Here is a 25175-nt window from a genome sequence, read left to right as displayed (position 1 = left end):
GAAAAACATGTTTGTTAGAGGGAAAAAATCAACCTCAAGATAATTATAAAAAGTGTATCCCGTGTATTTCCCTCCACTGTTAAGAGTCTGGTGTTCAATTGTCCATCCTTTTCTCTACATGTGTCACATGTGGATTTATAAACAATTGTGTGCTGTTGTTTTTTTTAAGCAAAAATGGTATCTTACTTTGCATATGGCTCTATGGTTTCTTTCATTTAACATCAAAGACTTTTAAACTGTTCTTAGCTGATTAATAAGAATTTCTTAAAATTAGAAATTGTAAAGACAGAAAACATTTTTAACTGCAACATTGAATTTCCAGTAAAGTTTCCTTCATTTTATTCTAAGTAGGTTCATGATAGAAAAAGTTCTTTGTATTTCCCGCTAATAATGGAAATCTTTAAGTGGAAAACAACAAAAATAAGTTTGCAACAATTACCAATATACTATAGTTTAATAGAAACATAGATCATACAGGTAATTTGAAAAGTATTTTAATATAAACATTCTTAAACAAAATGAAATAATGTTGACATTTTAGATTTAAAAAATTCATGGTTCCTCTAAAATATTAAGATGCCACCTCTATAGTAATTGCCTCACATTTTCCAGTTTCTTGATCTGTGCACGTCACGTGTAAAGATCCATCCCTGTGCAAACAAAAAATAGTAACACTTCATAAGCTCAATTTATAAAAGCAGAAAGTTCGTAAGAAACTACTTGAGGACTTTGAGTAAATAAGAGATCATTTTACCTTTTGAAAGAAGAGTATTAAGAGACAAATAACTGAAACACAACTTCATGTCTTTACATTTAGAATCATATGCCATACTTGGGTAGTTGTTCTTTAAAAATCTCCTTCTGTGTCACTCTGATGAAGGTTGTATTCCTTGAGAACCCATGATGATAAAGACCTTGAGTTGAAAACTTTATGCAAGTTCAAGATACATTGAGTTGTTTTCAATCCCAGGCCATGATAGATCTACCCTAATGAATTCTACATTCTGGCTAAATATGATTTATGGAATAAATTGCCCTTAACGTTGATTTGGAAATGATTTACTTGTAAGACATAGTATTATGGATGGACTATTGTTAAAGAAATGATAACAGCTGAATTTAATTTGTAGTATATGTTCTATAGATTTCCTGTTGAAATACTGAAATAAACTTACCCTTTCATAGGACAAAAATCAATTATGTAAACCTTAGGAAATCATATTTAAAGTTGATAAAAATTATGTCTCAAACTTGCATGGACCAGTTTTTAGGTTGAACTACACCCATAATAATAAAAGAAGTCACAAAAAATTCAGAATGGTAATGACTTGAGATATACTTTTCTTGGCAAATACAGTTAATTTTACAGGGAAAAATTTAAGTTACTGATAAGATCTTTACAAGCTTTTAATGATTTTCTCAGAGTGACAACAGATGAATCAATGGAAAAAAAGGCAGAATCTCAAAGCAAATTTTCTTAACATCAGAAGTACATTAATTTTTTACCTTTTCATAGTAAGAACAGCTAATATATCACGTAATCCATTTTCTTTTTTATCTAAATCTTGGAGCACAACCTGTTTAGGCAAAAATAATACAAAGATGATTCAGTATTTTGACATTAATAAACTGATGCATCAATTATTCCAATGGACTAAATCTTATTCATTACTGAAAAAACCTTTTAAAACAGGGCTGTTTTCAGTTCTTTTACCATTTATCATAATTCAGAGCATAGAATTAAGCTTTCTTAACTGACACGTCTCCTGTAAAAGGAGGGCATGGAAGATAACTAATATTATTTGTTCCTCTTAAATGTCATGTCCTAGATTAAAATGATACTGTTTGTTTCAGAAAATAAAGACTGTTTTTCTTTTTGGTGACTACACTATTACAGTAATGCGTACATTACATTTTGGCAAGCCTTTTATATATACTTTAAAAAATTCAAATATTTTCAATGCACTTGAAAAAACCATTTAAAAGAAATACATGTCAACTTCTTTTGTACTACTATGATTACATTTGTAAGTAAGAATTATTAATGGATTTACTATAAAATTACTCGGTTTCCTAAAGAAAGGCATAATGACAGGTCAAGTTTGAAAGTGACTTTTCAGATTTTGCCAACATGAAATTTTATGACCTTAGGTAAACACCAAGTTTACTCATTTGTAAACTGAGGCAGTTAGAAGAGATGGAATCTGTAAAAGATTCTCTTCCAAATTCAGTATTATGTGACTATTTTCCTTTCCAGCATCTGGTAGCTACAGAGTCTCAGAGTAGTGTGTCCAAAGAAAATGTAAGAAATGCACTGATTCAAGAGATGAATACTACTTCCATCTGAGTTTAGAGCCTGGTGCACAGCAAAATACTTTTATAGTGATACACTGCAGAAGCATATGGAGGAGCTTTGAAACCTTTACTAGCTTGAAGGAGCCCAGGCAAGAATACTGGAGTAGGTTGCCATTTCCTACTCCAGGGGATCTTCCCAACCCAGGGATTGAACCCAGGTCTCTTGTGTCTCTGGCACTGGCAGGCAGATTCTTTACCACTGTGCCCCTTGGGAAGTCCATTACTTCTTGGGCATGTTTCTAAGCAAATTACATGGCTCCACCTGATACTTTTTAAAGGATGTAGAGGACCATATCATATGATCCAAGCATGTGGTATTTGAAAAAGCAAACTTATCCTATGTCAGAGGCAGCATGCTGCAATGGCAAGAGCATGGGCTCAGGAGTAAAACCAACCTGAGGATAAATCTCAGCTCAATCAAGCACAAGGTATTTACTATCATGAGCCTGTTTCTTAATCACCTATAAAATGCACAACAATGTCTATCTCATAGCACTTGGGATTATGTTTGTAAATTGCCTAGTAGAGCACACTTGGCATTTAGCAAACAAATAAATGTCATTTCCCCTGCCACTGACCTTATTGTCAAGGAGGGTAGAGAGCACAAAGAGAAGTAGAAACACAACTGTACTTCGTTTTCGTTTTCCTCTTTCAAATTGAAATAGCTTGTTTCTTCTCTTTCCAAAATGAATAAGTACAATTAATCCATTCATAACAATGTGTTAATCCCAGTGAAGAAACATTCATGTCTTATTCCCTGTCCTAGTCCCATAGCCTGTAAAGGTGAACCCACTGGGGTTGGCTGGGGGAGAAGAGGAAAGTTCATTCCAGAAGGAACTGTCTGAGGGATCCTAAGAATTTCTAAACAAGGCAAAGAGGGGAATAAATGACTGATTGAAAAGTAGATTGTATTTTTTTGTTGGGTCTAAAGAAAGAACAAAGCACACATGATGGAATCCAATATGAAGGAAATAAAAAATGAAAATTTTTTGTACAGATTACCTGTTCAAATTAGCATATAATCATTTCAGCCTGTCTAAATAAGTTTTGTTTTAAAAAAAAAATGTTAAATGTCCTATATACACAGTTTATGAATTAATGTTAAACTGAACCTAAACCAGAAGGAAAAGCTAAATGGTTTCATGTGATTAATTCATAGTATAATCTGATATATTCACCTGTGCAAACTTGTTTTCTACTTTTGCAGAGTTTTTCCCCTCAGACTCATAGAGTTCAAGACACACTGAGGATATACTTCCAGGGGCCTGTAATGTGTGTTGTCTTCGAGCTGGCAAAGGAGTCCCTGATGGAAACAGTACTTTGAAGCTGTTGGCTCCTGATTCATCAACTCCCTAATAAGCAGGAAAATAATATGCACATCCTTTGATATCATTACAACGAGAAAAAAAATCACTATTAGAAATGACGATATAGTCCTTGTTGATAATCTCAACACTACAAAGCAGCAAAGAGAAGAAAATGGAACTGATCCTTAATCCCAACCCACTTTAAAAATAAATTGAAACATACACTTCTCAACCTGTATTAGAAGCTTATGATTAAAACGATAGCAAATTAAGAAATTAACAGATTAATATCAACTGAAAGAATATCAGAAACTCATTACAAGTAAAATTATAAACCTAAATTAAAAATTTTTACCAGTACAAGGTTTTATTTTAAAAACCGTATGTATGTAAACCTGTGGCAATAACTTTATACTATGTATGGAAAAGTAAAGACAAGCTAAACATACCTTAACTAAAATATCCTTGGCCGAACACTCTATCTGAAGAGCATCTTCCACTGAAAGGCTTTCTTTCCCAATAAGGATTCCTGCTTCTATAGCTGCACCAATAGGGATGACCTCATCAGGAGGAATGGAATTGAGAAGCTCAACAGCTGGGAAAAGATCTCTAATCATTTGCTGTAGCCTTGGGATTCGAGAAGACCCTCCACAAAGGACAACCTAGAAAATAAAAACAATTTTCAGTTTTTTTACTTTTAGAACAATGATTGTTTCTCAAAATTAGATGTAACAGGCCATCTTCATCACATGAAATGGTAAAATATAAGAAGCCCTATTTTGGCATATTATTTTAAACTTATCATATAAAATATACACATATAAACATGCATTTAGTACACTGTTAATATTTAACATATTCTTTACTTATAATGACAAAGTTTAAAATGACAAAAGAGTAAAGAAAGAGCCCTGGTTATGGAGGCCAAGTATCTGAGTTCTAATCCTGGCTCTATCACTTACATGCCAGCATTACTTCAGGGAAAGTCCTTACCCTCTCTGGAAACCTTTTATTGGGTTGGCCACAATGTTCATTTGGGTTTTTCCATAACAGCTGATGAAAAGGCACTTCTTGGCCAACCCTACAGTTTCCTCATCTGTAAATGGAGAGCCAATTTCCTGACTTTGCCAGGATTAAATGTTTCAGTGAATATAAAGCCCATCATTTTCTCCCTCTATCCCTGTAAGAGGATTAAACATCCCCACCCACAGCTACTACCCAGACACTGCAACCCCTCCCTTTTATTTCTCTGCTCCATACTCAGGACAGGCCATGGGTTTAGCTTTGGCCAGGTGAATGTGAATACACTGGAGTACAACATATCTAAGCAGAAGTTTTAAAAGCCCTGCATGTTCCGCCAGCTGCTTTCCTCTTTCCCTTCCACCACGAGAGCTGCTCCTTTAGCCTGGGTCATGGAATGAGAAGCACACAGAAAAATGCCAAAGCAGTAGACACACGGCCACCTTCAGCTGCTCGTGTGGAACACAAGCAAGAAAAAACTGTTCACTACAGAAAACCAGTGAGACCTGGGGGTTGTTCATTACTGTCACAAGGTCAACAAACTACAGAGACAACACTATATTTTTAAATTCTCAAAAGCTTGTATTTTAGAAGTATCTAGTGGGAAGCTGCTGTATAGCACAGGGAGCTCAGCTCAGTGCTCTGTGATGTCCTTAAGGGGTGATCGCCTCCCCAAGAGGGGGGCGATTGCCTCCCCAAGAGGGAGGCAATAAATGTATACATATAGCTGATCCACTTTATTGTACAGCAGAAACTAACACAACTTTGTAAAGCAATTATACACCAAAAAAAAAAAAAAACAAAACCAACCTTAATTCTAAGAATGTACCTGATCTTTAGTCAAGCAATTGAGGATTGTACCATCTGTGATATCTAATGTCAGGGTTGTATGACCAGTTAATGAAGGAAGAGAACTCACATTAACTGATCATCTATGGTACGTCACACCCTGTGCCATACATGGTTTTCATTTAATCCTCACAACAACCCTATAGAATAATAATACTTACCTGAAAGTTAAATATTATCACCCTCCTAGTAAGAAGAGACAAGACAGTAAGGCTCAGGAAATTAAGTGATTGGTCTATTCTGGAACTATTAGCACTGTGAGCTTTCCAATTCAGCTGGATCTGTCTCCAATCTCATTCCCTTCCCACCACTGCCTTGTATCATTTATACCATGTGCTTTCATCTTTATAAGCCACTCTTCCACTCACGTACCACAGTGCATAGCATATGTATGCAAAAAAAAAAAAAAAAAAAACCCAACTGAACTAAAACCTCTACAAACAGACAAAAGAATGCAACTTTCATGTTACAACATACACAAAAATAGTGAAAATATAAAACTTTCAAACTACAGCAAATTAAAAGAAAACAGTAATAAATATTTGTCAAACACTTCAACAAAGATGGAACTGGTAAATTCAGAAGCAGCTGAAGAAATGAGAGTAACAGACCAACAGATTTAAATAGGTCAATAAATGAAACCTCGGTGTGTCAAATACCCATCCTCCCTAATAGAACCAAAATTCAATAGTAAACTACATGCCTCAAACGAAGGTTGCAGTAAATAGCAGTTAATTTTCTGATTATACAGAGCATTTACACAAATAAATTTTAAAAATCCGTAAGATTTAATCGACTAAACAGTTAAAGAATACGAAATATTTACACATAAGGAAATACAAACTTAAACATTTACTATTTAGTAACATTGACAATACTTTTTCAAAGAGTCCTATAATAGTAAAATATAGAGTAAAAACATCTCTTTTCAACTACTTAATGGAAAATTTATCTTTAAATGTAAAACTCAGTTATACTAAAATGTATAAAATTTATCTTTAAATGTAAAACTCAGTTATACTAAAATGTCTGTTCTCATACACTGCTGATGAAAGTATGAGTTAATCCAGCTCTTTTGAAAAGTAACTGAAGGTAAAAATAGGCTTCTGCTATCTATATTCTTTGACTCAATATTTTTATTATAGAAACTTATCCCAAAGAATAATCTTAAATATAGGAAGAGATGAGCACCACTTTTCTGGGGAAGGGAAGACCCGATCTAGGAGTTCAAAAGAACAATGAAATAACCTACGGTGCTCTTGCTTTTCTAGGATATTAAGAACCTATTTAAAATTCTTTCTTCAATTCTTATTGACTTATTTAGGCTGTGCTGCGTCTTTGCGGCCGCACGCACTTCCCTCTGGTTGCGGAGAGCGGGGCTGCTCTCTTGTGCAGCACAGGCTCCAGGGTGCACTAACTACACAGCTGTGACCCCAGGGCTCTAGAGCACAGGCTCAGTAGCTGTGGCGCACGGGTTCACTCGCTCAGTGGCAGATGGAACCTTCCGGGACCAAGGATTGAAGCCCCGTCTCCTGATCTGGCAGGCAAATTCTTTACCACTGAGCCACTGGGGAAGTCCAAGAGTCTATTTAAAATTGTGTTGATGAAGACTATGTAGTAATATGGACAAAGACATTGGTTATAATATTGTATAAGGAACATAAAATTCAAAATTGTGCAACAAATTTGACAAGTTTATTATAAAGTAAGACACTGGACTATTTTCTGAGTTTTCTTATATGAAAATTCCTTTATCAACAACAATGAAAAAATGTATATATATCGTGAAAGAGTAGAAATAATCTTGGGAAAAAAACTACAAACCAGTAGAATATTCTTCAAAGTCTCTAAATCTTCTTATGCAAGCAAATATGCAATATTTCTCAGCAAGCAGAGAGGAGACCGTTGTACTGGTTAAAAGCAGAACTGGGAACCACACTGAGTTAAATCCTGGTTCTACCACTAGCCACATGATAACCATGAAGCTACTTATATCTCTGTACCTCTGTGCCTCCAATTATAAAATGGAGATAAATAATATCACCTACTTCATAGAGTTCCTGGTTAAGATACAGCAAGTTAATTCATGTAAAACACTCAGAAACAGTGCCTGACACCTAAGAAACACTCTAATATTTGTCAGTTTTTGCTTATATACAAAAAATACACTGAAAAAGAATTTTAATCTTTTTTGCTAATAAACACACAGAACTGTGAGTTCATTAGAGCCATTAATCAAAATTTCCTTATTTCCTAATGTAAGGTAAGAAAATATTTACATGTATAAAAATACTCTTTCGGTACCAAGGGGCCATATCCTAAATTCCCAGTCGAAAACTATTCCTAACATAAATAAGAAAAATACAAAAGTTATTACCTTGTTGATATCATCTGCTGTAAATCCACTTTGTTCTAAGACTTCTCTGATTGCTTCTATACATTTATTAAAAAGTGGAGAACACAGAAGTTCAAATCTTGCTCTGTAAAAACACATAAACACAAAAGAGACAGCAGAAATAAGTTAAACAAGATATCTTTTTCTTGTAAAGGGTAATGTCAAAACCTACTGTAATAGATCTTTTAAGAGTAGGTTTATGATCAGAACAGGATATTAAGCACTCAGCAGAGCAATATCATGGGAGGAAAAAGTCTAGGTTATTCATCTACATACAAATGTATATAATATTAAATTCACATAGAAAAATTATCATACCCATAGCCTGCTTATAAGCTGTCAAAAAACCTAAAAATAAATTCTCAGTGTATGGCATTTCTACCAATAAATCTATTGATTCAAATCAAACCATAATTTGGAAATTTTTGCTATTTTTATGTTTTAAAGTTTTAAAAACTGTTTCTCACTACTTTTCTTTATGGTCTGAGCCTCTGCTGCATTTAAGTTTGGTTATTTTGCACCCCTTGAGAAGCCTGAATGCTAGCAAATAAAATGACAAATTCTATTTCCTTCTTAATAACTGATATGAATAAGCAAACATTTACTGAGTACTTGGACAAACTTAGCACTAAGTTAAATATTCTGGAAACAGAAAAAGTATAAAGACTCTCTTGCCCACAAGAGATTAAAATTCAATGGAACAACTTTCTTTTAGGTTGTAGCTTGAAATGTCTTGAAATATCTAGAGAACTTTCTGGAGCCACTGGCCACTTGAGACTACTGAGCACTTAATTCTGGCTAATGCTACTGAGGAAATGAATTTTTAATGTTATTTACCTATTTAATTAACTAAAAATTTTAAATAGCCACTGGTGGCAGTGCTGACCTGGAATCAGGGAAAACCCAGGGAGAAAGAGGGAGCAAGCTACAAGGGCCAGACAAAGAGAGAATTTAAAGCCTAAAAATAATGAAATACTGTATTCTGGATATTCACTAGGCTTCCAAGTCACCTGTTAGCTTGTTGGGAGATTTAAATAGTGCTAACTCACGGTAGCTATTAGTGTGGTGAGTAATACACAACACACAATGAGAGAACAATGGCCTCCCCTACCCATTCCTGGGTGGAGGTGCAATCATTTGTAACCAATGTTTTGGATTATGGAAAAGATATGAGCATTAAAAATAATTTTATGCACATTAAACCTGTGTTTACTAAATGTCACAAAAGCTATTAAAATTTAAAATGTTGCCAATGGATGACAAAGCAAATAAAACCAAGACAGAGATCAATCCTCAGAGTAAGGTGACAGGTAGTGAGCACGAACCTGGGACTCAAACTAGCTGGGTTTGCATCCCAGGTCTGGATAGCTGGATAACCTTGGACAAGAAACGAAACCTCCTGAGTAAAGTAAGGAAAACAACAGCACTTACCTCATTGGGTTGCTATGAGAATTTGAGAGTTAATACATAAGAACGAACTTAGAATATAGCCTGCCACACAGGGGTAACAGTGAAATAGTAAACAACCACTGATGCATGTGGAAGCCCCACAAAGAACTAGGGACTATACAGGTGGGACTGCTAGTCAAGAAAGGAACTTTCAAGTCTCCCCTTATCATTCTTTCAAAGGCCTGGGATGCTCCTGTCACACACTGCTCCTGGTAGGTTTAACATAACAGGGCAGTCACCACTGACATGATTGCTTTGGGAACAGTCATTTAGTCTGACAAGAGCTGAAAACCCTGGAAGTAGAAACAGAAAAGCTCTCCTTTTATAGTGGGCTAAAAACCTCAAGTGAGAAAATGAAAAATCCAAAGTGAGAACATTACACCTAAATGTGAATACATTTGGAACTTTTTGAAGTTTTTCGAACTGCAGTTTTACCTGGACACGTTGCAGTCAAAATCCTGACCTTCATACAATGAGTCAAGGAAGCAATTGGCGCTTCCCAAGGTTGACAAAGAATGTTTTGCAGTGTCAGCACCGTTCATCAGCTTCATCATGGCGCGGGCATTTCCTCTCACATCATGTCTGAAGGATCTAAACAAGAAATACAGTTTTTGAAGTTTAAAAATTACTAGGTCATTTAGAATTTATTGTAATTAAAATCTGGATAATCCCCATTAGGATAATTGTAAGCTCATGAATCAGGGACTTCCCTGGTGTCCAGTAGTTAAGACTCTGTGCTTCCACTGCAGGGGGTGCAGGTTCCATCCCTGGTCGGGAAGATCCTGGATGCTGTGCCATATGGCCAGTAAAAAAATAAATAAATAAGCTCAAGAATCAATATTAATACCAGATTTTATTTTTTCAGAATATATAAAGAAAGAGAATTTGAAGAGGGGTCTCAGGAAAAATGAATAACCAATATCCTTAAGACTCTGAATTGCTGGATTGTTTAACCACAGTTATGGACTGCACTGAAGAGGTAGAGGAGCCATCATCTTTTTGCAGATGAGACAAAAGGACGTTGAAGGAGATTCATGCAATTCGGTCAAGTCTCATACTTCACCCTTTACAACCATAGCATGATTCTTGTTGAATGGCATAGAATTATCTGTCCAGCATTAAAAAAAAAAAAAACTAAAAGTGCTTCTTCAAAGAAATTTGAAACCTATAAAATATGTAAAATTACAGTTCTTCTACCTCCAAGGTGAGTTAACTGTTAAAACTGCTTGCTAAGTGGTGACTGATGGCTCTGCTTTTAAACAGGTTTAAAACCCATAATAAAATTAACAGTGCCCTTCCTTGAGTGGGAGGGGCTTCCCTTGCGGTTCAGCTGGTAAAGAATCCACCTGCAATGCGGGAGACCTGGGTTCGATCCCTGGGTTGGGAAGATCCCCTGGAGAAGTGAAAGGCTACCCACTCCAGTATTCAGGCCTGCAGAATTCCATGGACTGTATAATCCATGGAGTCGCAAAGACTCAAACACGACTGAGTGACTTTCACTTTCTTTCACTTTGCTTGAGTTGGAACACCTTTATAACAAAAAGCATCATAGGTCTTTATTGAACAAATGAGAAATTACCACTTTTTCAGGACTTTTTTTTAACCCAGTGTAGTCAAACTGATGAAAACACTACTTTTTAGAGCAGTGATGTCCCAAATATAACCTTTATACATTTGACTCATGATGTGCCAAACAGGATTAGAATTTTGAATGGAATAATTACATCCCGCAACAAAACTAAAATATTCCTTGTGGTAATAGACAGCACATAAGACTGGTTCATTGGAATCTAACTACAACATAATCTTTTACACCTGTAAAAACTGTTCAGAAGGTAGTGAAACCTTACTGCCTTTACCCTCCTTCACCCAAACATAAAAGCAACCACTGACGAATTAGGAAGTTGAACTTGAGATCCAAGTTCATGCAGTTCAGTGTCTGGTGGTCCCTTACACCGAGTGAAAACTCTAAGTATACTGCACTAGGCAGCTGGGTCTCTGCTTTCACCTGTTTGCCAGGATAGATTGTATAATTTCAGACATGAAAATATCCAGTGCCCTGGAAAAACCATGCCCTCCTTTGAAAGAACAATTTCAAATAAATTCGGTGAAAAAAATTAAACCTGAAGCTAAATTTCAGGTTTATCACCAAACGTATCAAGTCCATTAATACTCACCTCTGAAACTCAGAGGCTAGGTACTGTGCTAAGGTTTCTGTGAAGTGGGTACCTCCAATGTTATTATCAGTGTTTGTTGAAAGAACACGGTATATTCCACTGTTAACTTCCATGACACTGATAGATAAGGATGTTCCTCCAAGTTTGAACACCAAAATGTTGCTTAAAAAAAAAAAAACAAACCACGAGTAAGTTATGAGAGAATCATAGTATTGTAAAGCCAATTTTGATTTCTTAAACTAAGAAGTCATTTAGTTTAACTCCTGTAAATCACAAATGAGGAAACTGAAGCTCTTACGGGAGAAATTGAGGTGTCCATGGTTATCGCTTAGGAATGAATCAAGCCTAGAAACCAGATCTTCTGATTTTAAGTCAAAGCTCATTTTTATTTAATCCTGCTGGTAAAATTGTATTCTTTCTCACTAATTGGAGTTCAAGACACTAACTTTTCAAAGTAAATAAAAAAGAGATTTGCAATTAAAGTAAGTCTAAGAGCATTAAATATAGAAACTTCGTTAATACTCTTAGTTACTACTGCAATGTCCATGTTCTACAAAAGTTAAAACATATGCAAAACTAGGCATTAATTTCCTATGAGTCAAAATCCAAAATTTCTGGTATTCTACATTTTAGATTACTTAAATTCCTAGTGATTTATATTAGTTTCTTTGTGAGATATGAATAAAAAGATAAAATTAGGGAAAATTAACACATCTGAATTGACATCCCTAAAGTTGCACAATGTGTCAGATCTATTAGGACCAGTTTTACAATTAAATTAGGAGTACATTTTACTATTTCATTATCAAATGAAATCTTAAATTCCCATCCTGTCTTTTCTGTTATCGCCTGCCATGAAAGTCCTCACTGTTTTTCTAAGTATGTTTAATATTCAAATTGGTAGTAAACTTAACAGTGTCCTAGAGCTTCAGTTGTAACTTGGCTGGCTTATAAACTGCAAATCTTCCTTCACTAAAGGGACAAAGTGTTAGATGATAAGAGAAGGGCAGAAGAGCGCAACCTTCCCTCCTGTTATATCTGTTCTCTGCTTTCTAGGACATCTTTCTCATCTATTTGAAAAACTCTAGATGAGGATTTTGATGTCTTTCCATCTATAAAAGCTTGGAATGACTGCACTATATAACAATCTCTATTGAAATAACTGCTATCATCTAAAATGTTTTCTACACTGAAAAACTTAAAGCTGAAAATATGGTTTTTACCTTTTTCCAGTGGGGGAGTCCTGTCCAATTCCGTAAGCCAAAAGAGCTGCAGACGGTTCGTGGATTAACCGCAAAACATTAAACCCAGCAGCTCGGGCTGCTTCCCTGTGGACAATGTGCTTTTAATGAATTTGGTATCGCATGTTCAAGTCTACATTTTTAGAAATGCTCTGCTAAAGATTTTATGCAATAGCAAATAAGATTTCACAAGCAGAACATGAAGGGTAATGATCTTTTAGAAGCAAGATAACAGAACACAAGAAACAGACCTAAGTCTTTAAGTGTAGAGATTAATTTCTCTTTAAAATAATAATGTTCAGAGTCTATTTTCTTGACAAAGAAGACAACATGTGCCCATATTAAGGGAAAGAAAGCTCTCCAAATGCTTGAGCTTACAAATTTCAGAAAGAGATTAGGACATATTTTATAATTCATTTCAGAGTTAATACAATACATATTTATAAAACACTTATAATACATTTCCAATTTCTTTACTTTAGGTTCACAGCTTTAACATTCCACAAGTACAAGTAAACAAAGCAATTCTGTGGCCCAGAAGCAAATCAGATGTTCAGCAAAGCCCTACAAGGAACTCTATCTACAGACCAAAAGACTGGGTGCTTGCCAATTACATTTGCATAACAACTTATGAAAACTAGATACAATTTTTTGTTTAGATGTTTATCTAGGTTAAAAAAAAACTCAAATACTTTCTAAAATTGCTTATTTTTATACAATTCCTACATAAGCCTTAATTACAATACACTAAGGCAAAGTGATTCACAAACGTCAACTTAATCTGGTCATCAAATGTTTCCAATCAAAATAGCGAGGAAGATATTAATACATGCGGTTTCAGGTTCTTTTGACACTTCATAAAATATAGGCAATATTAATGATTATTACCACGATTTTACCACAGGATTTACATATATAAATATATACATGATATACAAACACAACATTTTGTGTAAGGTATTTTCACATATAATTTTACCTTTTACTATATAGCAATGTTGTGAAATTTATATTTTCTTTAAGAGAAACTTCATATTATACTTACCCAAGAGCACTTTTTTGCTTTTCTCCAAAATCAAATGGAACAGTAATGACTACATCATTGGCATCTGAGCCCAAGACAGAATGTGCCGTTTCTGTATACGAAAAAAAATTTTTTTAGTTCATGAAACTTAATGTGGTAATCATGTCATGACATACATAAGTCAAATCATTACACTATACCCTTTAGTTATATAGTGCTGTATGTTAATTATATCTCAATAAAACTGGAAGAAAAACATAAATTCTGACAATACACAAAAATGTCAAGTGATACTGAGGTTTATTTTTTTGTGCCAAAGATCTTTTTATTATAAAGATTTTCCAATTTGTGAGGCTGTCCCACCCCACTGATCTCCTTCTCTTGTTCTCTTAAACTGTGCACTACTTTCTATGGTTTTGGTACAGTTCGTGGACATGTGACTAGGTACTTTCTAAAGTGTGTAGTTCTCAGGCTTCCAAGTTTCAACCACCTCCCAAATGAGATGGGCCCCATTGAGAACGGGCTTCTGATGCACAAAGGTGCAGCCCAACTACCATAAAAGGCTGCCCTCCATCCCAATTACTTTCATCACAGATTCCAGAGCTGAAGTAAGCCTCGTCAACAACCCACTCCAGAAGTCCTCAAGTTGTTCCACAGGAGGCTGCTCAGCTCCAAGCTTTTGCCTGAAGTGATAAAGCCAGACCTACCTAATCTGCTTAAACACTGTGGAGATTGTACTATCTTGAGGGAGACATAATAATTCACTTTTCACCAGCTTACTGGCCACTTTGTCTTTAGAAGTTTTGAAAACGCTGATTTGGCCCCATCCATTTACATTTCTTCCGGGGAAACCACAGTCAAGGAAAAGAAGTCGTCTAATCAAGGTCACATGGCCAGTTAGCAGGCCAGTCAGGTCTAGCATAATTTAGGCCTCCTCACTGCACATCTGCTCAATCACCCTGCTTCGCTCCAGATCAAAAAACACCTCTAGCTTTTTTAAAAGGCCAACTTTTAAAAAGATCTTTTCCTTTGCTCAATACCTTTCATTTTACTAAATATCAGTCTGGCAACATCTTCTGGGCTGACAAATTTCTTTTCTTCTCCAGTATCTATTTCATATAATAACTTCCCATTTTTTTCAATGACCTGTGAAAGAAGTGTGTTAAAATAAGAAATGATTTTAACAAAATACAAAGTTTCAAATCAATATAATTGGGTCACGACCTTGGCAGTTATTCTGTGTAACAGGGAAATAATAATAGAAGCATACTCACTAAACATTTACTTTCCGTGATGTATTTCCGAGACTGAGGATCATCAGAGCTGTCCATAAGACAAATATAAATATTTATATCATCATCATTGATATGTAAGTTTTAAAGATTATATTCTTCAAACCAACAAATATAAAAATATAATTACAGTAATTCCATGAAAGCGTTAATCTTCACATTTGAAAGTAAATAACCCTTACTTGTTCTGATCTTACTATCAATAGATGTTATACATTTGAGAATATTTTCATAGTATCAATTACTTTAAGTCCTATAATATCATATCTTTGATCATATCTCAGAGCCAAACCACTGAGATTAAAAAGGACAAAAGGAGGTAAAACCTCAAACCGGAATACCTAACACCACCTTTGTTGCTTGGTTTCTGAACATGAATCAATGTCTGAAACCTAAAAGCACTGAGCAAAAGTATGAATATTATTATATGTAAAAGTACAGAGTACTACAAGTAGATAGATACTGTCCTATACAAAGTAGGTACTCAAGAAATGTGTATGGCAAGGAAAAAACTAAGACAATGGGTATTACGCTGCTCAAAATAGTAATACAAATTAATGCAGACTAGTGCAGATTACAAAACATTTCCACTGGATCTTCCCAGCACTTAAGCGGGGTTAGTTTGGCAGGTAGTATTCAGGAGTAACAGATTTATAGACAGTCAACAACTTACAAGCTGATAAGGGGAAGAGTCAGTACTTGATCCCAGGTCTTCTCTACCAGGCTAGGTAGACTGCCTTGCAGTGAAGACAGTGAACTACTAAGGTACTTTTGCCTTGAGCAGGGATAAAAGTCTGATTCTTGGCCTAATTTCATCTATAAATGAAGATAAGGTCAATCCTTCCACTTAACCCTTCTTGCAAGGGGCTGCAGCTATTCTGTCCAGAGACCAGTCTTAACTGTTTAGTAGGAGGAGATGAAAATTAACAGTGGCTCTTCACTGAAGGGTTACCAAACATGAGGGCCCTAATCTGTGTAAACAAGGGGGAAATGAAAGGGACTTAAAAATGGGATTAATTTGGCTTAGAACTTTGTTGGCAATATTTGTAGATTCCTCCTATCACCTCCACTATGACAGGTAAGCAGTTTGTCTGACGTCACATGGCTAATTAATAGCACAACTGGCTGGAATCCAGATCTTTCATATAAAGTTTAGTATTCTTTCCATTAACTCCTGCCCTCTTTTCTAAACCCAGTATTTATACCATATCCTGGACAAATATTTTAAGGATAAGAAAAAAAAGACTAAGTGTGCCTATGGTAACTTTTTCCCCCATCAATGCTGTAATGTTGGCCTGACATGTAGTGGTTTAGATGCCTTTAGAACAGAATTTAAGTCAACCAGGATGATTTCTCTGAGTATGTTATCCGTCACTCAGATAATTTGCCAGAAAAGGGTATTTTAATGGCTTTAAATGGAATTTAATGAACTCTTAGAAATGGCAGTTTTGGACCTGATAGGATTAATGGGACTTAAAGGACTTTTAGAAATGGCAAATTCTTTCTCAACTGAGGGTCTTGTTCATTTGAGGACAGAAAGCACATGTAGCTCTGAAGGTCTCAGAGAGGTAAGGTCCTGGAGGTTAGCCAGTGGATAAGCAGAAAGCAGAGGATGGAGATGATGGACAAATGTTCACAGTAGCGCCAGAAAGTAGTGGACTGACCCACATCTGTGTACAGATAGCAACTTTATTTGTCCACACCAGGATCAAGTCACTTCACAGAGAGACAGAGGGTGGTGGGAGGCTGGTATACACAGCACCATTTACTTTGCAGGCTTCGGGAGGCAGAGCATCACTCCTACCAGGGCACCCTGGCCTTCATCCTCCTCTTTCTTGAAGGGCCCCTTGCAATAGGCAGATCCTCACCCCACACTAACATGCTACTGGGCTTGTTTCCCGCACCATCCCAGCACAGAACCTGTTACAGCCATCTGTCCACTGGGTCCTCATGCGGCTCCTATGAGGTAGCTGGGATGGCCTCCCACTGCAGAGGGGAGGGGCCTGAGGTACAAAACGGTAAAGTGACCTGCTTGTGGACAGATGGGGAGTCCCAGCTGGGCCTAGAGCTCAGGCACGATATCTGGGCCTGTTTTCCTCCAGTCTCCCTTTATTACAACTTCCTCCTCTGAACAGGCTTTGGCCTGTTATTCTGTTGACTTCTTTAGGATCTTTCCCTTTAATTTTATTCCCACCTTCAAGTTACTTTACCCTTCAGGTCTGCACACTACTTCCTCTAAAGTTCAACTTGACCATCATGCTTTAGCACTTCTCTTCTCTCCAATAAATCCCTGCCGGAGTACTTTGCTACCATTAAGTGATTAATAGAGTATGGGCCTAACTGTTTCAAGTACTTCCTTAATTTTTCAGAAAATCTAACTATCTACAGGTAGTGTTATCCAGTTGTAACTGAAATGGATCCCTCTACATAAGGGCCTAAAACAACACAGAAGAAAATTTAAAAAAAATTATCTCCATTTCCAGGCCTTTTTAAAGCAAGGAATCTATGTCTGGGTATGGAGTTAATACAAGTCCACGAGAAGTCATAAATATCAATACTGTAGAATCTTTCCCTAAAATACAACTGTTAGCAGTGTTTCAAACATACATTAATATGCTGCTGTGACTGAAAACATGACAATCATAATTTCACTTTGTCTTCTGTTATGCTATTCATCTAATTTTCTGGAAGGTACGAGAAGGTACAAACTTCTCTTTAGAGATAAATAAACTGAGGCACAAAAAAAAGACAAGTGATTTGCTCAATGTAACAAAGTGTGACAGCATCAGAACCCAGGAGTTCTAACTCGATTCCAGTGTAGTCTACCTCACGCCTCCTCCATAATCACTTGTTCACCAGAGCAGCTTGCCTGCCTGCCATCTGTTCCTGGTTCCAGGGATGTTCCCACTGTGGTTCGGACCATTTCTCCACCTAATGGTATTTCCAGCATTTAGGTAAGCAACTGAGCTGCAAAATATAAAACAAAACCTCTCCCAACAGGCCTGTACTTTTTATTTCACTCTCTAGATTACAGGAGGGCTTCCCTGGTGGTTCCAGGGATAAAGAATCTGCCTGCAATGCAGGAGACACAGGTTTGATTCCTGGATCAGGAAGATCATTGGAAAAGGAATGGCAACCCACTCCAGTAGTCTTACCTGGATAATCCCATGGAAAGAGGACCCTGGCGGGCTACAGTCCATGGGGTCACAAGAGTCAGACATGAGTCAAGAGACTAAACCACCACCACCACCACCACTAGCTTATAGGAAAGCTTTTTAAATTCCAAGTCTGCTTTTTATATTTCTTGAAATAACTCATGTCTCTTATGTCTCCTGCATCAGCAGGCAGGTTCTTTACTCCTGAGCCACCTGGGAAGCCCAAATAACCACTAAGAGCTTTAAGTCAGGTTAATGATGGTCAGTTATGGCTTCCCTTCTAAAGTAAGTTGGAAGCCTGGCTCAATACCATCTATCTCCTGTAGGAAATGTGTGTGTTTCAGAGAGAAAAGGGGATGTGTCTGTGAAGGGCTGGTGCTTTTAAAAAGAGTTATCTGTTGCAGGCTTTCCTTATTCATACCACCCTCAACTGTTACCAAAGCTATTCTCTTCTAATAATATGCCATTAACAAGGTGAACTTTTGTTTACACTTTGTGAGAAAAAGTGACTCTGGAGTTTTCTAGAAGAAACATTTTCTCAGTCTTGCCTTTTGCAACATTCTAGACAGAAAACAAAGACACAGAGAACAAAATTAGCTACAAGTATTTGGGAAGCTTATATAATCCAAATTGTTTCCATGATCTCCAAATGACAAACCAAACCTAAAGATATGTAAGTATGAATATAAAGAAACCTAAACATGGAATGCAAAGAATTTACTTATAGGGAGTTATTTTATAAGATAGCCAATTTCTCATTAAAGATTATCAACATGAACCAAAACACATGATTGTGGCTTCCTATCAGTTCTGAACCATATCCATAGAGATAGACTAAGGACAAGTAAAATAGAGGCAAAGATGGTTTGACTATTCAGTGCTTGCTAGTAGTTATGTCACAGACACAGCAAATATAAAAAGGGACCAACACATGTTGTGTCTACATTAGCCTAATGAACTACAGAGAGGTTTTAAGAACTGAAGATTGTAAACTCCAGGAAGCAGTCAAGTTAAACTAGTAGAGATTTAAGCAATGAGGTCATGGTGTACAACCCTAATCCTGTATCTTGTCAACTACTGTGCCTCACCCCAGCCTTCTCTCAGCCAAGGTCATATGCTTTAATAACTTACATGTGTATAGTGCTTTAAACCCTTTCACATCTATTTCAGCCATCTGATCCTCACAACAACCCTGTGAGGTAGGCAGGTTTAGCAGCTGAGGAAGCTGGTGTATAGAGGTAAACTAAACTGTCTCCCATCAGTGACAAAGCTAGGGCTAACTAGCTCTGTGGCCTTGGTTGCATCCTTTTTCTACTGGGCCACCCCTTGCATTTCTAAAGGGTCTTTCAACTAGTGGAGACACCTGGGAGCAGCCACTAGCACATATGTTCCTACCACTCCACATATTAATCGTTCATCCACTCTTTTTTGTCTGAGGACATGGAAAAGGAGCTGGGGTATCAGGAGGCATTGGTTGGACCCAGGCTCTGCCAGTGTAGGAAATACACTCTTGCATGATCAGCTCCTAACTTTTGGTGTTTGAAATTAACCTCTGAAGCAACTTTTCAAGTCCTAGCTGGAAAGCCCCGGTTGCCTCTTCCACTGCTGTGGCCAAGCGTCTGACCGCAACCACCGCATCCCTGCGGAGCTCGTTGGCAGTGTCCTGCTGAGCGCTGGCCTCCTCGCCAATGGCAATCAGCCGATCCAGTTTTTCTTGCTCCCGCTTTGAAAGTTCTCGTGCCAACCTCCTGTTTTCTGCCAGCTCGGCTGCAATAGTCCTGGCCACTGACCGCCTTCTTCGCCGGGCCCACCTGGGAGGGGGCTCACTGGTCAAAGGTCTATCCCCACCAGAAACAAAAGGAGCCCTGGAGGAGGAGGCTGGAGGCTGCTGTGCGGAGGCCACCCCGTGAATGTTTCGGCTGGAGCTGGAGCAGGGGCTGGGCTCACCGGACACAGCCAGTCTGGTCATGGGGATGCTCTGACAGGGGGCAGCTGCACCTCTGAAAAGGTGATGAGAGCTGCTGTAGCTGGGGGTCCCTTGAGAGCACCCTGCAAAACAAAGCAACAATGTTGCAGAGAGGACATTCCTGCTATGGGAATGCTTGGAGCCAGCTGCAGAGTTGAGACACAAGGACAAAACCAAGGCATCTCTCTGCAGGGGGTGGGGAAGAATTCATTTTCTCATGCGGATATTTTGGTCTGCTACAATAGTATGTCCAAAACATCCCCCTCTGCCTTCCATGGAGCTATCCAACCCTTTCTACAGCCACAAGTTCCTAAGTCCCCATTATAAATGATGCCCAAACGAGTTTGGTTCTAAAGAGTACTTGAGGTTTAAAAGAGTTCTAATATCATACATACCTAGGGTTATAGCTTTTAAAAATCTGGAGCCCTTTCTCTCACCATTAGGTTTAAACGAGAGGGCAGGGGCTGAAATAGCGACTATGCTGAAGAGGTCACCATCCAAATACACACTGATGAGAGCCAAGTGACTCTGGGACCCGGACCCTTCACACGCTTGGGGGTTACCTGCACCCGAGGATTCATCCCAGGAGTCCTCGAGGTCACTGGTTTCTGGCATCTGGTCACTGACCCTCAGCTGACAATCATCTGACTCCTTCACTGTTTTCAAAATAGGCTGATGCTCTGCTGCCTGAGTCCTTTTTGCTCCCAGAATGCTGGTCCCCTCCTCCCCTGGGGTGTCAGGGGCTGCTAAATTCAGGTCACTGTGCTTGGCCCAAGCAGCGTCCTCCATTAAGTTGTCTGCATCAGTCACTATCTGATTTCGGAGAAGCTGATCCAAAGTATCATAAAAGGGACAGTGTGGTGGGTCGCCCATACTTGTGGCGTGGGCCACATAGGCCTTTAAATATAATGCCTTCAGGACTTTGAACTTGGAGCGGCACTGACGCTCGGTGCGGCGGAAGCCTTCCTGCTGCATCCGCTTGGACACGGCCTGATAGACATCTGCGTTGTGATGCACGGTCTGCAGGCGCTGAATGTACTCTGCCTCGCCTAGTATGGAGAGAAGCGTCCGTGTCTCTTGTCTGGACCACCGGATGCCCGCACTGCTATTGGAAGTGGCCATGGCGGACTGGGAAGAAAGGCTAGCTGGAGGAGACTCTTGGGCAGGAGGGTGCCGACCTGAAGGTGTGAGGAATTTCTGTGTGCTCCAGTCTATCTCCAGGAGCCAGCCGCTTCTTCCCTCTCTGGGCTAATTGCTGAGAAGCCAGGTCGGAGGACCGCATTTCTGGCTGGAAGGCCACAGGGGAATGAAAGTTACAGGAACGGTGTAAGGATAATTGTGGCAGTAAGTTAAGTGGTGCTACCTGTAAGTAGGTTGCAAAGAGAAAGGATGCCAGGGTTGAGAAAAGCCCAACTCTGGGAGTTCGCTCAGGATGGGGACTGGACCAAGGGCTACAAAGGGCCTTACTGGCTTGGCAACAAGGGGACTGGCTTCTCCACAAAAGGCAGGATGCTTCCAAGGCTGAGACCTGGAACCACCGTGTATCTGTAAAAATCACCATTGTCTTGTAAGTAGATAGACCAACGGGGGCGGGGATGCCTGGATCCCGAGACACATCACTCTGGAGAAGGGATAGCAGGACCGTGGTGCAGTAATATGTGTCTGCTGTGGCTCATTCCTCACTAACCTTGGCCTGGGTGGTATGCTATGCTGTGTGTTACCCATCTGACTGTCACCACTGCGCTCCTTTGTTAAAAGGTAACTTCCAGGGCCAGAAAAGCAAGCTAAAGTTGTTCTCACTAATACAAAGCTTTTTGCCTAATATGGCAGAAGACATCCATATCTTTATTTCCACCACCTGCCCCCAAATATCAACAAAACCCAAAAAGGGCTCCCAAAGAGATGCACCTATAGAACTATTCTGGATTTTGACCGTGTCAATGCCAGTACCCTGGTGTGATAGTGTAGTATAGTTTTTCAAGATGTTACCAGTTGGGAGAAAATGGTAAATCCAGAAATAGATTGGATCTCTCTGTATTATTTCTTGCAACAATATGTAAATCTACCATTATCTCAAAAAAACAGTTTAATTAAAAAAAATATTATTGGCTGCTTACTTCCTGCCTTTTTTTTTTTCAGTTAATAATTTGAAAAATTTAGACAGCAACTCAATTTATTTTCAATATGCTCAGTACTAAGTTTAGTCAACAGATACATGGATATGCGAGTGTATGTATCTTCACAACAATTTGAATTCTCTCCAAAACACTATAGTTTTTGACTTAATCACAGATATTCTAAAGAAAAAAAAATGAGCATCAAGTTCAACTTACCTAAATATATAGGTAAGAGATAATAAAAAAACAAAATCTGTATGTAATATATATATATATATATATATATATACACACACACATATCAAATTTAATCCATGATTTCCCAAACCTAAAAACAACACAAGGAAATTTCTACTTAAATTCTCACCTGAGTAAGGTAGAAAGGAAAGAACCTGAGGTTAAGAGTTAGGTGTCCTGGACCACAGTCCTGTAGAGTTCACCCCACTAAACTAATTTAGGGATACTGTAACTTCTGCGTGCTTTGAATTTCTTATCCAGAAATGAGGAGGTATAAAATCTGCCCTTCCAATCTTACAGGGATTTCTGTGGATTAAATAATAGATGTGAAAGCACTTTTAAATTTAAAAACACTATATCAAGTATTACAACTCCAATGAAAACGAAAACCCCTAATTTATAATTATAATTTGAGGTAATCTATAATTTGAGGAGACAGAAGTCTGGGGAAGCAGGCCTCTTTAATCTTTTAATTAAAGTTATAGCAGATGATTAACCTGATTCTTAAGACTTTAATTAAGCTGTTTTCCCTAATGATTAAAGGTGTAAGCCAACTGGAAAAGTTAGTTCCCAGAAAGTGTCACAAAGAGATCTGAAGAAGAAAATCAATAGCTTCTACATAAATATTCACCAATTACAATAGACTTTACAAAATTCAACTATAGTGCAAATAAATCTTCAAATTCCCACGCAATCTCGCAGTTTAAAGAGTACTGTAAAAACGTGTTAAGTTCAAACTGCCACCTCTGAATGATACAAATTATCAAAACTAAATGCACACTGGCATCTATCAATACTAACAGACCTGTAAGCGAGAAGCAAATGTCTAAATGTCTCCGTGAATCCCATCTTTGAGAAAATTCAGCACTAATATCAAAAGATAACAGCCTACTGGGGAATTCTGTGAAATGACTCAGTCATTAAAAACAACGAAAAACACACTGTAAGTTTCTAGTTTCATTTCAAATTATGCTTACATTTAAATTATAAACATGTTTTTTGTTTACCATAGGTGAAAGCATTATTTTACTCCATACCTTCTGCCAAGGATCTGCTTGACTTTCATTACTGTGTTTGAAATATTCCTTATTCTACTTTGTTTTGCTGCCAATCCAACAACCTGAAAAAGAGCAATCTATTACAACACGTCATTTTATACTTATTTCAATGTACAAAAATGAGGAGAATGGTACCTCTTCATTTTTTGAGTAAGCAACAATGGCTGGAGTAACTCTGTCGCCTGCATCATTTGCGACCACATCAGCCCGGCCATCCTGGAGGTAAATACACAACTGTATTAGTTCTTTTGAAATGAAATATATAGTCTCCTTAGATACATTCAGACATATGTGGGGCCCTGTGACTGACATATATGTGGAAACAAAAACTGCTTTACTGTATTTCTAGATCTTAATAACCAGAATTCTACAACCAGCTGCCTCTTTTCAGTCTGTTCTGCATAGTTGATAACAGAAGAGACATGATAATAACCTCTCTATATAAAACAACGTGTTAATACATTAACCTTTCTATCTCTTTTCCTTTTCCCTGTAAACGCTAATCTTTCTTCCCTCTTTTTACATATGATGAATTAGCAACAATCCTTCGGCTTTTCCCTACAAATCATTTGACATTTAACCGTGAGACGAGTATCAGGGCTGTCCCTTATGGTTCCTTCCGCCTCCCCACAGACGAGAAGAAGCCCTAAACTCCCAGTCACACACTCATTTCCAGAAAGGACAAGTGACTGGAGCACACACCATCAACTGGCTTCCTACGCTTCTCGGGATTAACAGGTCCAGTTCCAGATCGCCGCCACCTTGCTCTTTCTTGGCAAACGTCCAGAAACCTCCGGGTACCAGACGCTCGGGTCCCCCTCCCGGCATCCTGCGTCCATGAGGTCCCCAGGTCCGCCTTCCTCCTCTAGGCCTCCAGCGCCCAGGACGTGGCCGGGTCCGTCCCCACCCTCAGGGGGGACCTCCAGCTCCCAGCGTGTCCCTGGGTCCGCCCCCCAAACTCCCGGGGCCTCCAGCGCCCAGAACGTTCCCGGGCCCGCCCCCGCCCCTGGGGCCTCCGGCGCCCAGAAAGTCCCTGGGTCCGCCCCTGGGCTCGGGGCCTTCGGAACACAGGATGTCCCCGGGTCCTCCTGCACCCTGGATGTGCTGGGTCCGCAGCTGCCTTTCCTGAGGGGCCGCAGGGGAAGAGGCCGAGTCCGCCCAGCCCTTAGCCCCGAGACTTCCTCGCAGAATCGCCTCTCCGTGCGACGTCCCTAGGCCCGCGACACGCTGTTCACAACCCCGCAGACCAAAGGACTTGGCCTCGTACCCAAAGGACGCTGCACCCGCAACCCAGCTCCCCGAGTCCCTCACCTTATAGACGGCCACACAAGCTGATGTGCAGCCCAGGTGAACCCCGATGGCCGCCATGAGGCGGCAGAGACGCCGGCAGCACTAACGGGTGGTTTCCCAACAGCAACAGCGCCGGGCCGCGGCACAGCCCCATCAAGCACCGCGGAGACTTCACGTTCCAGTCCACCCACTACGCCTCCGCCCTTGCCGAGGCCGCCCGCGTCGCCGCCAATCAGCGTGAAG

The 25175-nt window shown here is 38.8% G+C and overlaps 1 protein-coding gene and 1 non-coding gene across 11 annotated transcripts; one reads left to right on the top strand and one right to left on the bottom strand.

The window, feature by feature from the left end:
• Positions 1-478: 478 nt before the first annotated feature.
• HSPA14 (heat shock protein family A (Hsp70) member 14) lies at positions 479-25078 on the bottom strand. Of its 10 annotated transcripts, none has more exons than XM_059892696.1 (15): positions 23622-23706; positions 22715-22890; positions 20794-21518; positions 19815-20313; positions 15092-15140; positions 14858-14963; positions 13839-13929; positions 12776-12880; positions 11553-11714; positions 9811-9966; positions 7909-8011; positions 4112-4324; positions 3534-3707; positions 1507-1577; positions 479-650 (listed from the first exon to the last, which is right to left on the bottom strand). In XM_059892696.1, the coding sequence occupies exons 3-15, from the start codon at positions 21350-21352 to the stop codon at positions 572-574; spliced, it is 2367 nt and encodes a 788-aa protein (XP_059748679.1). In that variant the 5' UTR covers positions 21353-21518; positions 22715-22890; positions 23622-23706; the 3' UTR covers positions 479-571.
• LOC112449448 (small nucleolar RNA SNORD22) lies at positions 3082-3205 on the top strand. The gene has a single exon (XR_003038013.1). It is a non-coding gene; the product is annotated as a small nucleolar RNA SNORD22 (small nucleolar RNA).
• Positions 25079-25175: the final 97 nt, after the last annotated feature.

Source organism: Bos taurus, chromosome 13 (assembly GCF_002263795.3).
Source record: "Bos taurus isolate L1 Dominette 01449 registration number 42190680 breed Hereford chromosome 13, ARS-UCD2.0, whole genome shotgun sequence".
Classification (NCBI taxonomy): domain Eukaryota; kingdom Metazoa; phylum Chordata; class Mammalia; order Artiodactyla; family Bovidae; genus Bos; species Bos taurus.
The sequence above is the reverse complement of the archived record's forward strand: the minus strand, read 5'-3'. Positions and strand labels throughout refer to the sequence as shown.